General features: G+C 36.6%; 1 protein-coding gene across 2 annotated transcripts in view; it reads right to left on the bottom strand.

Annotated features, from left to right (window-relative positions):
• Positions 1-13,867: 13,867 nt before the first annotated feature.
• The window catches only part of LOC145994954 (extracellular matrix organizing protein FRAS1-like), a 408,454-nt gene continuing 404,246 nt past the window's right edge, over positions 13,868-18,075 (bottom strand). For both annotated transcript variants that reach the window (XM_083131481.1, XM_083131482.1), the window contains one exon: positions 13,868-15,330. In XM_083131481.1, the coding sequence (XP_082987607.1) occupies positions 14,908-15,330 (423 nt within the window). In that variant the 3' untranslated portion in view covers positions 13,868-14,907. The remainder of the gene's footprint in view (positions 15,331-18,075) is intronic.

Below are 18,075 nucleotides of genomic sequence, written 5' to 3'. Positions count from 1 at the left end.
TCTCTTTCTGTATTTGATTTTCAATTTCTCTTTCTGTCTTTACTTTTCACTTTCTACATGTACATTTTTAAACTCCATCAATACTTGACTAATTTCATGTTTCTCCCTTTGTCTCTGTTATTTATATTCTTCTCTTTCAATTTTTGTTTCTCGCATTGTTCTTTCTCTTTCAGTTTCTGTTTCTCGAATTCTTTTTTCTCTTTCTGCCACCCAAATGTCAGCCTTTCTTCTACGTAGTACACCCTGGAATGCATTTAGAAAACTCTGGAGTCTGGATTCAAAGTCAATGCAATCCTACATTAAGCTTATTTTGTGGTTTTGTGTTCTGCAAATGTGCGTTTGTGATTTTCCCTTCGTCTTCTTCATCTTATCACAATCCATCCTCATCCCCGGATTAGCCAAAAGTGGAAGAAATACGCTCCACTTATAAATTCATTTAAAGAATAAAACTATATCTTACTCAGCTACAAGAGACAATTCCTTGATTACATTATAACGTACAGCTAGGCATATGCACACAAGCTCGCTAATTCATAAATCAAATGTGCATAACTAACGTTGGTGTTGTTTCCACAACCTGCCATTTGCATGTTGGAACAGAGGAGACAGGAAACGTTCTTCTTACCTCCCCTAGACTACACAGTGGCTCATCCATAAGTTACAGTTGGAAGGGGGGAATTTCAGACTGGTGCCTCACCTCACCAACTATGTTCTAGAACAGGGGTTGAAACTTTTTCGTTTCGCGGCGCCCTTAGTGTTAATGTTAAGAAAATGTCAATGTAAATTATCACACTTCCTCCCTTATCATAAAGTGGAACAGCCCTTTCTCATCCCTTTCTTTGTTCCAAATGGAACAGTTCATGTCTTGGCAAGTTGTGGGACAGTTAGTTTTCCCTTCTTTGATGGATAGCGTAGTGGTAACATCGCCTCCTTGTGATCAAGGGATGCAAGGGTTTGATGCAAGGTTGAGGTACAAGTTGTTCGGATCCCACTTTAAACTGCAAGTCCCCAGTCCCGACTAGTCTTCCTGTGCATAAAATGGGCTTAAAAACAAAGCTCTAACAAGCTCTAAACACAGTGGCGTACCAAGGACTCTCGAAAAGGGGAGGCATACATTTTTTTAGTAGCCAGCCATGTTTTGCCATCTTTTCCTGCCTTTGACAATCTTTTTACTGTGCCAAAGGGGGGGTATTAATCCCCACCAATCCCCCCTTTAGGCACGGCACTGTCATATTGCGATAAGAATATGAACAAAAAAAACATAACAGTGCCACAACCACAGGGGGGATGGGGCATTGTCCCTCCAACCTTGAACGGAAGTTCATTCTAGGGGGGGGGGGCAAACATTTAAGTAAAAAACAAGACTAGCAGAATCTAAGAATAGTAGGACTAATGGATACTCAAGTTGGAATTAGTTCTTTTCTTCCAGACGGCCAAGGGAACTTGCAGGGAGGACACAGAGGTTGAATTGCCTCCATTGGTTTCAAATTTTCGTAAAATTTTCTTGCTCGTTTCGCTCGCAATATCTGCTATTGTTACAGTTCAAGTTCAGAGCCATAGCTATGGGGCAAAGCGGTTTAAATTACGTAAATAAAAAATGTGTTAAAGAAAATGCCATGGCGTCCTGTGAAATTTTTCACACCGTATTAAGTTTTCAGTTCGAAAAATTTGGATCAAAAAATGTTCTTGCTCGCATCGATCCCAATATGATTGTTTTCTGTAATGCATTCTAAATTACCCGAGAGAGAAGTAAGACCGAATATGTAGCTACTTCAGACTGTTGCTGCTAAAAAGCTTTGTCTCAAATGCACGAATAATTCTTTTGAGGAAAAGGAGACAAAATTTGTATTATTTTTACTAAGAATTTGTCGTGTTACTATTATTATATTTTTATTGTTGTATATTTTCGTATTAAAAATCAATAAATAACATTTTTAAAGTAGCGAGTAGGCTATGGTGCGTATTAATATCATAATACATGGAAGGGAGAATTTGAGATTTTTTAAACTTATAAGAACCCAATGTTTTTCAAAATTTGGCATCCCTGACTGCTTTCTAGTGGGTGGCATACACAATAAGATATATATTTACAACTTTCCACTCTCAAAAATGTTAACTGGGGATAATTTTATAGGGCTTAAATTTACCACTCTGTTTTTTTCAGAGTTTATGGCACTTTTACTTGAAAATGTCGATTTTTCAAAATTTCGGAGGGGACTGTAGCGTACGCCAGTGGTTGCGCCTCTGATCACAAAGAACACTCATGCCCAGACTCGAAACTGGGACCCTTGCCTTCGTAGTGTTGTGTAACCATCCTACCATAGAGCTCGGCTGGTGAAAGTTGTAGGACAGCTTAGTTGGTCAAATTAATGATGAAAATGTGATAGTGTTTCACATTTATTATTTTGGTTAATGTGCGTAAAAATCTTGCATACTGGAAAGTAGAGGGAAACATTATGAAGCACGATTTATAAAGGACTGACTCCCTTAATCAGCTCTGCAGAGAGGCTCAAAGCTGTTGGTACATATTAATCGTCTAATAACATTACGACCTGTAAATATCAAGTAGATACAGTCCCGACTAGACTTTATCTTTGTAATCTTTGGCAGCCCGGAAAGGTCGTTATCGAAATACTATTATTTGGTGTTGCTCGAACTTTTTTTGTTCGTTGGAGTTTCAAGATATCATCCCTTTCCTGTTACTTATAGCTTTTGCTATATCTGCCAATGCGACACAATATATTAAAAATCTGCCCCCTCTGGGATTGACTTTGCCCCCCCTACTAAGAATTCCTGGCTATGGGCCTGTGCACTCAACCCTCCCACACACAGCTTATCGCAATTCTCGGCCAACTTTCTTCCCATCTGGATGCTACTGTAGTTTCCTCTTCATGTATATTTTTGTACTGGCACTTAGTTCATTTACATTGTAAATATACTGATTTTTTACAGATGTAACTGCTCACTTTTTAAAGGTTTGTCAATTCAAATAAACCGAGCACATCTGGAGTGCCCCATTATCATTATACTTGCAAGGTGAAGCACCCGAAAATATAAATTTGTGTCTGTTTGTTTTAAAATTTAACTAACTAACTCTCTAGCCTTCTTAAACCCGAACGTTCATGGCTGCAACACAGGCCTTCCATCTGTCCCTATCCTGAGCAAGATCTATATACTCTTTTCCATCTCTACCGATTTCCTTTCGGTCCATCTCAACGTTGTCCCTCCATCTTCGTCTTGGCCTTCCTACAGGTCTCTTTCCATCAGGTTTCCCAACAAGAATCCTGTAAAGTCTTCTTTCCTCTCCCAATCGTGCCACATGGCCTGCCCACCTAAGTCTTCTTGATTTAATTATTCTAATAATATCTGGACATGAATACAAATTATGTACTTCTAAATTATGTAACCTTCTCCACTCACCTGTCTCCTCATCCCTTTTAGGTCCAAAGATTTTTCTAAGGATCTTATTTTCAAATACTCTCAATTTATGTTCCTCTTTCAATGTAAGGGACCAAGTTTCACATCCATATAATATTACATGCAAAATTACTGTTTTGTATATTTTATCTCTTAGTTTCTTAGATATTAAACGAGAAGACAAAAGCTTATAAAGAGAAAAGTAACATGCATTTCCTGAATTGAGCCTGCTTTTTATTTCCTCTTTAATATCATTTTCATTTGTTAGTATTACTCCTAAGTACTTGAATTTGGAAATAGGTTCAAACAAGTTGTTATCAATAATGAGATTTTGATTATTACGTAACACTTGGTTTTCGTACTTTCTGTTTCGCTGGTGCATACTTTTATCATACTAACAAGTTTCTTAGATATTCGAAACTAATATATTATATAATTTGTGTCTTTTGACTGAATCATAGGCTTTTTTAAAGTCAATGAATAGTTGATGGACATTTTGATTGTATTCCCACTTTTTCTCAAGTGTCTGACTTATGTGAACAATTTGATCTGTTGTTGATCTGTTATGTTAAATTCGACACTGATAATCACCTATAATTTCAGTAGCATATGTGATTAGTCTTGCTAAAAGAAAGTTAGATAATATTTTATATATGTTGCTGGGAGTATAGAATTGCACGGTAATTATTACAGTTCATTTATCACTTTTTTAAAACACAGGAACAATTATGGATTATTTCCACTGTTTGAGGGATTTCTTCTTTATTCCATACTAAATAAATTAACTCAAGGCCTCCCCGATGGTGCAGTGGTAGCGTCGTCGCCTTGTAATCAAGGGATCCCGGGTTCGATTCCCGGTGGAGGCACATAGTGGTTCGGATCCCACTTTAAACCGTAGGTCCAGTCCCGATTAGCCTTAGTGTGCATAAAGTGGACTTAAAACAACAAATCAAAATTAACTCAAGTAACCACCACCATTGGGCCAACGTAAGTTTTCACGTGGGAAAGGTTGGCTTTACGTTTGTTGGCAAATTGACGTTGGTCTTACATTGGGCCAACGGTGGTTGCCAACGTTTGCCCAACCATGGAAACATGAGTCAAAATCAGGTTTATAAACAACTTATTAATGCTAAGACAACTTTCAGGAGAATGCTGAAAATTCTAGAGTGTAAAATAAGTGACATGTAACAGTATTTCTTTTCGAATATTTCAGTCACAGCACATGGAAATATAATATATTTTTAATGAAAGTAGAAGCTGTTTTTAACTTTCAGTCACTCACCAGTCCTTCGTCAACCAGTATGGATGAAAGATGTGTTGGGAATTGCTTATTGTTTGTCTCTTTTACTACAGTAGGACAAGAACATTCTTACAGGTATTATTGTGAAGGTGGTTAAGCAATATTATTTGCAGACTAAATTCCATGAAAGGTGGAATACTAAGTAATCTCTAGAAGGTTCATGTGCCAGCATTTAAAGGTATGGTATCTTGAAAACAATGACACCATGGGACTCAGAAAGGGCTGTGTTTTTTTTTATTTTCATAAATAATGAACTATTGTTTACATTTGGCCTCACAATAAATTATGTATATATCAGAAAACAAACCTATCGATTCTTTAGTTTTCAGTACGTTGGGCCAACATAAAACCAAACATTGGGTCAACGTAGTAAAACCATATGTTGGCCCAACGTAGTAAAACCATACATTGGTCCAATGTAAAAACCACATGTGCGGCCCCGGCGCCCACCCAGCGTCGAATACCATGGGTACCTGGGGGAAACCCTGGGGGGTAAAGGCGGTCAGGGGCGCGATGCTGATCACATCACCCCCACTCACGACCGGATCAAGAAAGTGTGGGGCGTTACCCCCACACTCCTATATGCCTTCATGGCGTGGTGCTATGCACAGGGGAGCACTTTACCTTTTTTACCTTTTTACATGTTGGCCCAACGTTTGGACCACGGCCAAAATTACCATTGGCCAATAGTATGTTTTTACGTTGGGCAAATCGTTGGTAAACCATTTTCAGTACGGTTGGCCCAACAATGAGCCAACCACTTTTGGTTACTTGGGAATTTATGAATTTGACATATTAACGAATTCCCACCATATTTAATTAACTCAGCTGGTATTAAATCAATGCTAGGTGCTTTGTTATTCTTTAGCCTTTTAATAGCATCTTGAACTTCAGTCAAGTTAGGTTCTGGAACTAAAGGTTCTGCTGTGTGTACTTGATTTACTTCTTATTTATCTCCTACATGAACATTTAAAAGGTCACTAAAGTAGTTCTTCCATCTATTTAAAATATCGCATAGGTCAGCCAAAAAATTGCCGTTTTTCCGAGGGTCACTATTTATATTTTGAGCCTAACAATGAAAAAACAGGCATTTGGCATTGAAACTGCTTTATTGTTTTTCGAAGTATTCTCCTTTATGGTCAATACACTTTTGCATTCGTTCGAACCATTTGTCAAAGCAGTTTTTCCAATCTTCTTGAGACACCTCCATAATATGGATTTTGAACGCATCAACGGCATCTTCCGCCGACGAAAATCGTTGTCCACGCTATTTATTCTTGACATTCGGGAACAAGAAGAAGTCATTGGGTGCCAAATCAGGACTGTATGGCAGATTCGATTTTTCGATTTTTTGACTGTTCATAAAATCGGTTGTTAGACGAGATGTGTGACAGCTGGCATTGTCTTGATGAAGAATGATCCGACGGCGTTTGTTTGTTTTCCGTATTTGACCGAAGACCTCTGGCAAACAAATTGTTGTGTACCATTCAGAGTTGACCGTTCTACGTTCCTCTAAAGGCACAGTTGCCACATGACCAGTTTTCCCGAAAAAACAGGCGACCATTTGTTTCGATGTACTTCGAGCGCGAACAACTTTTGTTGGATTGGGTTCATCTTGAAACACCCATACAGTCAACTGCTGTTTACGTCGACTGCTCATATGCATATATCCATGATTCGTCACTGTTACAATCTTATATACGTCTTTTGAAGCACCACGATTGTATTTATTGAGCATTTGTTTGCACCAATTGACGCGAGCGTCTTTTTGAGTTTTTGTCAAATTGTGTAGGATCCAACGAGAACATACCTTTCTCACAGCTAAATGATCATGTAATATTTTATATATGCTGGTGGAACTAATGCCTATGGTTGCTGCATCTCACAGTATGTCACATGACAATCTTGCAGTATTAGGTTTTGCACAGCATCAATGTTTTCTTGAACAACAACTGATTTTGGACGACCTTCGCGAATCTCGTCGGTGAGCGAATGGCGGCCACGATTAAATTCGTTATACCAGCGTTTCACAGTGGCAAAGGATGGGGCTTCATCGCCAAATGTGGAAGTAAGTTGATCGATGCACTCTTGTCTTGATAATCCATGTCGAAAATCGTAAAAAATCATCGCACGAAAATGTTCACGAGTTAATTCCATTTTATTGTTGTCGCGCAATCTCCAAGGCAACATAAACAACACAAATGAAGCTATTGACAAAACATTTGAAGTACGTTATGGTCAATAATGCCAGACGATTCCGTGCAAACATCAAATCGCGCCTAACTACTGGAACACGGGTCAGGTGCCTACTAGCATACTAAACCAGCTGAAGCACGGCTGCTTTTGGTGTGTTAAAAAACATTCCAGACAGTGTTGCCACCAAGCATGATTATTTTATCTCTCTTAGTACAGGAACACGGGTCAGGTGTAACTTACTTTTTGATTCACCCTAGTAAGTCCAATAAATTTATTCAATAATAATGAGGATTAAAAGTGGTAAATGTTGTAAGTACCAAAAGCGAAAGTGTTGGGAAATCGCATCGTTCCGCACATCAGCCCATAAGAACGTTCACACGAGTGACCTCTTGACACGCTCTTTGAACTACTTAAAGGGCTACCAGCCACTTTTCACGTTTACCACATATAAAGCATGACACATTTCACAGTTTAACATGGAAAACGGTGTTTGAATTATTGTGGCACTTACATCGTTTACCAATTCTTCAATTTTAGCAGCACAAGAGTTTATATTTTTAAATAGCGTTTAATTTACCACATTAAATTAGTAATTCAATGAGAATTTGTTATAGAAGAATTTTATTTATAGCATTTGCTGCTATCTAAATAGTATTGTCGACGCCTTGTAATCAAGGGGTCATGGGTTTGATATCACGTGTAGGCACATAGTGGATCGGATCCAACTTTAAACTGTAGGTTCAGTTCCATTGGCCTTTCTGAGTATAAAGTGGACTTAAAAGAAGTTGAAACTCAAGCTTCGTAAATAGGCAAATCAAAATAACTAATATTGAATCAAATTATGATATTTTTTAAAATATTTTACCATGAAATAACATATTTCTAAATATGTTGGAATAATGTAGATTGTTGCTGTCAATTCATTGACTCACATTTGCAGACAGGAAAACCAGCTGATCAAGAGATTAAATATCAAAATTATATTACAACTTTTTATTTCCTTCCATTTACAAAATCATATCTTTCTATCTAGTAGTTCACGAGCAATCACCAGATATCTAATGAATAGATTGGCACATAAACAGGAAAATGGGTGAACCATTTTAAAATATTTTGTACATTATACTGCATTTTTGTAGTTCTGATTATACTAGGGCAACATGATTTATGCCCCCTTAAGTTCCTAATGTATTTTGGGTTGCAGAATGCGAAAATTACCCTCAAAATTCTTGAACACGAAACAATTGTTCATAATTTCAATTTTAAGAAGAAAACTAAATTAAACAAACATTTTGAAACAAGGTAAATTATTTTACCCACAAAACCTCCAGGTAAGGTAAATTTCATAATGGTGGTAGGTGGGGATGTGGAGGGTAAGGCCCCACACATTCTCGATCTTGACATTTTGTAGGTGATATACCTCTACCCCCAAGGTACTCATGTCCTAATGGAAAAAAATATATTCAAATAATAGTGCAGTTGTTGGTCGATAAAGATGCAATATTTCATTACTCTATTTCAAATTATGCAGGCTGGCATGCGGAGAGCAATGAGAATGGGAACGTTCTTTGCCAGTTTGCTGTCAGGAACAACATGATAATAACAAGTACCTGTTTTGAACATAAAAGAATTCACTTAGGAACATGGAAGGCACCTAACAGAACAATAAGCCAGATTGATCATATACTGGTTAATGCATCATCAGCTATTGATGTAAGAAGCTGCAGGGGACCCAATTGTGATAGCGGCCACTACTTGGTGAAAGTAGTAATGAGGGAAAAATTGATAGCTGTGCAAAGAAACAAGATGGCCAAGAGAAAGAAGTGGAACATGAAAAAAATGAAAGACGAAGAAATTATCAGTGAATATGTAACTAAGGTACAGAGTAAACTGAAGGAGAAAGAGAATGACAGACTACGAGTGGTTGAGGAAGAATGGGAAATAATAGATGGAGTGATAAAGGAGGTAGCGGAAGAAACTTTTGGAGAAGAGAAAACTTAAAGGAATGAGTGGTTTGATGAAGAGTGCACACAGGTTATAGATGAGAAGAATAAAGCTAGAGAGAGAATGCTACAGTGGGAAACTCGAAGTAATACTGAGAGGTATAAGGAATTAAGAAGGAAAGCACATAGGATATGCAAAGAAAAGAAGAAAATGATGTATAAAAAAGAAGATGCAAGAAATAGAAGAACTAAATCAGCAAAACGAAATAAGAAAATTCTATAGAGCAATAAATAGAATGAGAATAGGATTTGAGCCAAGAATAGAAGAATGTAAGGATAAGAATGGGGAAGTAATTATAGGAGAGAATCAGATACTCAGATGGGCAGAGCACTTTAAAGAGATTTTGAATAAAGTGGAAGACCAAGATGAAGAGCAGTATAATAGAAATATTGGAAATAGGGATGATCATGAGGTACAAGTACCTAGTTTTGAAGAAGTTGAATTTGTAATGAAGAAAATGAGTAATAATAGAGCTCCAGGCGAGGATGAAGTGATAATAGAACTTATTAAACTTGATGGTAACACATTACTAACTATAACTAACTCTCTAACTAACTCATGAACCCGAAGGTTCATGGCTCGGGTTCATGGCTGCAGCAACACAGGCCTTCCATCTGTCCCTATCTTGAGCAAGATCTATATACACTTTTCCATTCCTACCGATTTCCTTTAGGTCCATCTCAACGTTGTCCCTCCATCTTCGTCTTGGCCTTCCTATAGGTCTCTTACCATCAGGTTTCCCAACAAGAATCCTGTGAACTCCTCTTTCCTCTCCCATTCGTGCCACATGGCCTGTCCACCTAAGTCTTCTTGATTTAATTATTCTAATAATATCTTGACATAAATACAAATTATGTAGTTCTAAATTATGTAACCTTCTCCACTCACCTGTCTCCTCATCCCTTTTAGGTCCAAAGATTTTCCTAAGGATCTTATTTTCAAATACTCTCAATTTATGTTCCTCTTTCAATGTAAGGGACCAAGTTTCACAACCATATAATACTACAGGCACAATTACTGTTTTGTATATTTTAACTTTTAGTTTCTTAGATATTAAACGAGAAGACAAAAGTTTATGAAGAGAGAAGTAACATGCATTTCCTGAATTAAGCCTACTTTTTATTTCCTCTTTAATATCATTTTCATTTGTTAATATTACTCCTAAGTATTTGAACTTAGAAACTGGTTCAAACGAGTTGCTATCAATAATTAGATTTTGATTATTACCTAACACTTGGTTTTGGCCTGTAAGCATCTATTTAGTTTTCTCTTTCTTAACTTCCAAATATATCTCTTTAGCAGTTTTGAAAAATATTTTAGAATTATTCTTAATTGTATTTATATCATCCCCTAATAAGTCTACATCATCTGCATATGCTAACAACTGAGTCATACCATTTAATTTTAGTCCTTCTTTAGTTTCTTTTACCTTCCTAACAGCATATTCTAAGGCAAATTTAAAGAGCAATGGAGATAATGCATCTCCTTGTTTTAACCCATCATGAATTGTAAATTTGTCAGACACATTAATACCCACACGAATTTTACTTTCTGTTTCACTGGTGCATATTTTTATCATACTAACAAGCTTCTTAGGTATTCCAAACTCGACTAATATATTATATAATTTATCTCTTTTGACTGAATCATATGCTTTTTTGAAATCAATGAATAGCTGATGGACATTTTGATTATATTCCCACTTTTTTTCAAGTGCCTGTCTGATGTGAAAAATTTGATCTGTAGTTGATCTGTTATATTTAAATCCACATTGATAATCACCTATAATTTCATTAGCATATGGGGTTAGTCTTGTTAAAAGAATGTTAGATAATATTTTATATGTTGTTGAGAGTAGAGAAATTCCACGATAATTATTGCAGTTCATTTTATCACCTTTTTTAAACACAATAACAATTATGAATTCTTTCCACTGTTGAGGGATTTCTTCTTTATTCCATATTAAACAAATTAATTTATGAATTTGACATATTAACGAATTTCCACCATATTTAATTAATTCAGCTGGTATTAAATCAATGCCAGGTGCTTTGTTATTCTTTAGCCTTTTAATAGCATCTTTAACTTCAGTCAAGTTAGGTTCTGGAACCAAAGGTTCTGCTGTGTGTAGGAATGGTCGACATGCCACTGATTCAAGCTTGAAAATACAGCAGTACCTTGAAATGACTTTAGCTCAGAGACTGTTTGCCCTGGAGATATGAACGATATACCGTTGTTCGTAGAATGAATCACAGATTCAGACGATATATAATTTATGCACATTCGGCGTACATATGGAGGAGGAAAGGGAGGAAATCCCATGAAAAATATTTTTTTTAAAAAAAATGTGTTTTACCCCGTGCCCCCCCCCCCCCCCCGAAAAAAAGGATATGAAAAGTTCAAAATGCACATAGAAATTATCGCTGGCATGTAAGAAACAGAAACATATTTGCATCATTGTCATATGACCAATGTAATGTGAGTTGTACCCCTGAAATGAAAGGTTTGTACGCCACTGTCTCAAGATTCGGAATTGAGAGAAGTGCAGAGTTACATTGAAATGACTATAGCTCAGAAACTAAATGCCTTAGAGATATGAACGATATACCATTGTACGTAGAATGAATCACAGATTCAGAGGATTCTTGCAGCTGCTTGAAATTCTATTTTTAGACAATGCAGGGTAACCTGTGTTGCAACTTGTTGTGGAACACTTGTGCTCAAAAACAAATTCCATTCTCACAACGCAGATTCAACAACCAGTCTTCCCACTCCCCCCCCCCCCCACCCCCTGCTTGCGTCCGCATGGAGAACTTTCATTTTGACATCGGATACAGATAAACAAGTTTCCTTTGAATGCAGTTACCATACCAGGCGGGAGTGAAAAGCATTGCTTTAGAACAACAAAGCAAGTCTTCCTTTGTCGGCAAAAATTTTCCCTTGAAAAGAGACGCAAAGTCCCTTTTCCCACCTTTTCCCCTCCATTTTCATGGAGAGAAAAAAGTGCAAGAAACTTTTCTGTTAAATACATGTGTTAGAAACAACATTAAAAAAAATTGAAATTCTAGCCAAAAATAGAAAAGTTATAACGTAAAAACTGTCAGGGTTCAATTTGCTAACAAAATGCTTAGGAAAATTGATCAGGACGATTTATTCTTGGACAGTGTTTGCTTTTTGGATGAGGCCACCTTCCATGTTAGCGGTAATGTTAACCGACGCAATTGTAGGATATGGGGTTCCGAAAATCCTCACAAGGTTCGTGTGAGAGAACAAGGTTCTCCGAAATTGAAAGTGTGGTGCGACATGGTGAAGACCAAAATCATAGGTCTCTTCTTCTTTGCCGAGGGAACAGTGAATTCCAACAATTACCTGGACATGTTACAGCTTTTCGTCATACCCCAACTTCCACCTAGGGCCATCCTGCAACAAGATGGAGAACCATGTCATTCCTCAAATCTCGTTAGAGACTTCCTGGATGAGCTTTTTTTTTTCTTTTTTTTTTTTTTTTGAGGGTATGTTAAGGACAAAGTTTACTGTACACCAGTTAGAAATTTGCAAGACTCGTGTGAAAGAATTTTGGTTGTGTGGTTGCAGTAAGCAACATTACCCCGCACATGCCTCAAAACGTGGCTCACAACCGGTTTGACATTTACCATGCCACTAACGGTTCACATGTGGAAGTGCGCTAGTTTTCTTGATTCGTGAAAAATATTTCTGAGTTGTTACATGTTTGTACAAAGTTTGTACAAAAAATATTGGTAAGTAAAATAGTTGTGATTTTTTCTTTTATTATACGTATAAGCGGGACACGCTGTAGTTTAAATAATATGGTATGACTTATCTGTAACTCTGCTGGATATTAAATAATAATAATTACTATAATAATTTTTCATTATGAATTTTTATTTGTCTTAGTGTAACAAGCAAAAATCTGATGATAAGAAATATATTTCTGAAGATATATAAAAAAGTGCTCATACATTCCAAAATATAACTGTAAGAAACAATCCAAACATTAATAATACTATTTTTATGGGCAACAAAGATATAAAAATTCATTCTTATCTTCCTAAAATTTTATATTCTTCTAACATATTTGTCTTACACACTTCATTCACAACATTAAAAAAATGTACCTAATATAAATATTTATATCTTTTGACATAAAAATGTATTGTGTACTTCATTCACTCAACTAAATACTACTAATACTAGGGAAAGTTAAAAATGATCTGCACTTTCACCATAACGTTCTTTAGGTTGGCCACACTACCTTCAGTGCTCGGTGAAAAAGTGGTACTCTTGTGGTTACATGGCTGAGGTTTCATATTATTCATTCCAATTTTCTTTCTTTTGTTACAGAGTAAACATGGCCACTTCACAGAGATCAGTGATTCGACACAGAATTTTTGAAAGGGTAGGGGGATATGTACACTGTTTTTAGTAGTCAGTCCTTACTTTGACACCTTATCTTGCCTTTGACGTTCCTTTTGTTTAGGAATACTGGGCCAAAAGGATGGTGGGATAAACCCTCACCCCCTCGGGCAAGCCACTGATGACTAGGGATGGAAAGTTTTCGTTTTATTTTTCCATAAATTTTGATGTTATTTTTTACTGCAATTCGGTGTTATTTTTCACGGTTTAGGGCAAAATTTGGTGTTATTAATTTAAAATCTGTGTTATGTTTACATGCATTTTTACTGTTTCTTCTATGCTTGAGATTATTACATTGCATTGGTTCTGGAAAATTGAGACAAATTTTAGTTTTAATGACAAAGAAAAATTATGGCTTACCGTTGTGAGAAATGAACAAATTTCTTCCATTTGAAAAACTAATCTCATCAGACACTAAATATGAAATGTTTAGTGAATGATAACAACCAGATCTTTGAACACAAACATGCACAATGCCAAAAGTTCACTCTGAGACCTCAAAATACCCCCCCCCAAAAAAAAAAAACAGGTGTTTCTGCCTGAAAATTTTCTCATCCCTACAAAATTTTCCTCCTGGGGACATCCTCCCGAAAAAATTCTATTTCAGGACGAGGTCAAACACTGTCAGTCATTACTGCACCAAACTGCAATAAATGAGGCATGACAATATCTTTTGAATCAAACTATCACCAGCTAGACTACAAATGACAGAGTAAATAGCGCTTCAGGTAGTTCTTTATTAATAGAAGTAGTGTTATCACCCGTTTATATTGCATATTTCATGGAGTTTTTCACGTTAAAGTACAAAATTTGGTGTTATTCTGAAAAATGTCATAATTCACATTATTTCACAATTCAGAAACACTGAAGACTTGCCTCCTTTACCTACCCAAATACATTTTAAACACTTTATGTTCCTTTCCTCAACTTGTCGGTGATATCATTAAAACAAAATCTTCACGTCCCTACTGATGACTAATTTGCAGAGACCATGCCACCTCATCGACTGCCACCCTGTTTGCCACCCATCTGTTTGTCAGAATCATCTCTCGAGCTTGTTGAATCTTCTCATCAGTGGTGGAGATTGATGGGCGTCCTGCTCCTGCTTCATGCTAACCTCTTGTCCAGTCATTTTTTAAACCTCTCGATGCACTGATACACACGTCTGCATGGTAGAGCACTGTCCTTGTATTGTACTGAAAGCCTGCAATGAAGTTCAGCCCCCGACACACCTTCAGCCCAGAGAAGTGTATCACTGATCTCTGTTCTTCCTTGATACACACTACCACAGAGAGAACATGTTTACTCCGTTACAAAAGGAAGAAAAATGGAGCGTTTATATGAAACCTCGGCCACATGACCACAAGAGTACCACCAAACGCTGAAGGCAGTGTGGCCATCTTAAAGAATGTTATGGTGAAAGTTGGATAATTTTTTACTTCCTCTCGTACAACTGTACATTAAAAAAATGTTAAATAAATGGCACATTCTGAAAAAATGAATACTCAATGTTTATTATTCATCAGTTACCAAGACTGTAGTGTTGAAAATTGGCATCATACTTCTGTTCCATAATCTAGGTTGTTTCTGACTGTCACTGCAACTGCACGTACATGTACAGTTTTCCTCTGTAGCTGACTATTCAATGGCTTCAGTTGACTTTGCATTTCACTTTGTTTAAGTTTATTGCTTGATTCTCTATTGCAGCAAATTAATGTCTTATTTTGATATCTTCTGTGGCAGAAAAATACACTTACTATTGTCAAGATCATGCACAAAGTGAGTATTACAAGAAGCATAATATAAGATGGAAAATCAAAGCTTGATTCATCTATTGCAGGCATTATTAAACTCAGTCCTTTCATGTTTGTCCCATTGTGCATGTTCATTTTTACAGAATCCTCATCTAAAAGTTTTCCTACAGAAGAAATGGCACTTCTTCTTGGGCGTTTAGAAGAACTTCCAATTGTATAAAGAACCTAAGTAAAACAAAATACTGAATTAGATTTTGCAAGTAAATGATATATTAAAATGTTTAATAAGTATAATACTCTACACAAAAATGTCACATAAATTGTAGTCAAGTTCATTTTATATCTTTATATCCAACTGGAGAAGTCAATTGCTACCAATTCAGAATTCAACTGGATTGACATGGTTGCAGTCAACTATATTGGATGTAATTGGAATAAACTGGAAGATTAATATGGAACAGGGATGTACCTATGAAATGCAAGAAGGTAATATATAACACATACTATGTGCCAATAATTACATATGGAGCAGAGACTTGGACAATGACAGAGAGAGACAAAAGAAATATGGAAGCAGTGGAGATGATATTTTTAAGGAGTATATTGGGGAAGACTAGAATGGATTGAATAAGGAATAAGGAGATCCGGCAGACAGTGGGTGTAGTGAAGCTTCAGGTCAGGATAGATCAGGCACAGATGAGATGGTTTGGACCCATGAAGAGGATGGATGCAGAAAAACTAGCAGTAAGAGCTTACAATGCACAAGGAGTGGGAATAAGGCCAAGGGGGAGACTAAGATGTTGGTGGAAAGAGCAGATAGCAGAGAGTGTTAGGAGAAGAGGACAAGATTGGAACACCATGGAAAGAAAGGAGTGGTGGAAGACCAGGAAAAAATTAAGAGTCTTGACTTCTATGCCGACCCAGCCAGAGGCAGGAAACAGCAAAGGATGATGATCATGATGGATGAAAACAATGGTGCTAGAATATTGAATCATGTATTCAAACTACTAGTTGCTATAAGGCTGAATTATTTCTTAAGAAAGATTTAGGCTCCCTGATGGCACAGTGATTGCGACATCACCTTGTAATCAAGGAGTCCTGGATTTGATACCCGTTGGAGGCACGTAGTGGTTCGGATGTCACTTTAAACTGTACATCCAGTCCTGATTAGCCTTACTGTGCATAAAGTGGACTTAAAACACCAACTCAATCAACCAATTCAGAAAGATTTCAATTTACTTATTCATTAAGATATATCTGACTTCAGTAGAAAAACAGTGGAAATTCAGTTCATGTACTGCTTTTCCAATGCACTTCTAAATCACTGAAAATGAGGTGTCAAGAATTAAACTATCTATTCTTGGAGTCAATAAATGAGTTTATAATACATTATAGCAAGTATTATTTACTAATTGTTTTTAAGTACACTAGCCCTACTGTTGAAATACAGTAGCTGTACAGTATACCTACAGTTGGGTTTCAGTACATTTCAAAGTACACAGTAGAAAGCATTTGAAAACTGTTAGCATTTATCTACTGTACACAGTAGAATATTTCAGCAAAGCTTAATCGGAATGATCTGCAACTGCACATATATGCACCATAATTGTAAATTTTATTGGAAATTAGTTTACCATTATTTTCAATTTGTTAGTTTTTCCACAACATTCATTTGTTATTTTATTCATTTCTTATCTAAATGTAATTGTCTTGCTGTCAATTCATCATACCATCACTCATCCCCATCTTCAAAAATTGGCCAAAAGTGACACAAAAAGGTGAAGTAAAATAAAGCAAATCGATCAATTAATCATAACAAAGAATAATATGCCCCAATTTCCATGTGATATTTTTGGTAGCATTGTTGATGAGTCTGCATTGCTCTCCTCTGGTTGATGGTGTACCATTTCTTTGCTTATCCTTTAGACTATCTTTAGAGAAGAGTTTATGCTCCCAATGCAAGAGTGCAAAATCTGTCCTCATCACCTCTTCTACTCCTCAGATTCACATTGACACAGACAACATTTGTGGTGACATTTATCTGGGGGAAACATCCGCAATCCTCAGCTTTAGGATCAACAACCACTGCTCCTCCACCCCAAATCTGGGCTTCACTGTTACCAATGCCAATGCCAATGCTTTATTAACAGGTTTTTGTAAGTATCGGGACCATTGTGCCCTTGACTTACTATCATGTTCTTACAAAGTAGTGTATATACAACATTTTTCTTGCTATAAAGCGGGTCGACTGTCGGCCAGGATTTGGACAATAGTTCATCTGTATTATTTCACTAATTTGAAATTGTTTAAGTTCCTTGTTATAATTTTGCATTGACAGAGGAAGGAAATAATCATTATTATTTTTCAAACCATACAATAGTTCGGTGCACTGATGAAAAGTTCTAATCACAAACTACATTTTGCACATCACTTTAAGACACACTACATAAAATAACCACATAGAATAATAATAATAACAATATATGAGTAACAATAAGTAACAAAGAAACAACAAAATCACAATCTGTGCTTTTATAGCTGCACTATCAAGGAACACTAATCTGCAGCATTGAAAACAGTACTTTGAAGTACTCATAAACAGGGAGTATATGTAAGACATAACATAATAATACAATAGTATTTTTTTAATTTAGATTTGTTCAAAATTTCGGGGCATGGAGTGGGACATCCGGACATGTGGTCGAGTTCCAATGCCCCGAACCGCTGGATTTGGATGCTGTTGGATCTGGCTCCAGAAGTTGTAACACATGGCATATATAGCAGATTGAACATAATCTAGTTCAAGGTCCTCATGGATTTGTAAGATACGAGTATCTCGGCTATGACCAGTAATAAGTTGAGCAACATTATTCTGTATAATCTGCAATGTCCTTATGACTAAAGGTCGGAGATGACCCCAAGCTGGTGCTGCATACAGGAGTGTGGGACGTACCATCATCTTATACACAT

Source organism: Lepisma saccharinum, chromosome 11 (genome assembly GCF_977018435.1).
Source record: "Lepisma saccharinum chromosome 11, izLepSacc3.1, whole genome shotgun sequence".
NCBI classification, from domain to species: domain Eukaryota; kingdom Metazoa; phylum Arthropoda; class Insecta; order Zygentoma; family Lepismatidae; genus Lepisma; species Lepisma saccharinum.
This window is presented reverse-complemented; position numbering and strand designations above follow the sequence as displayed.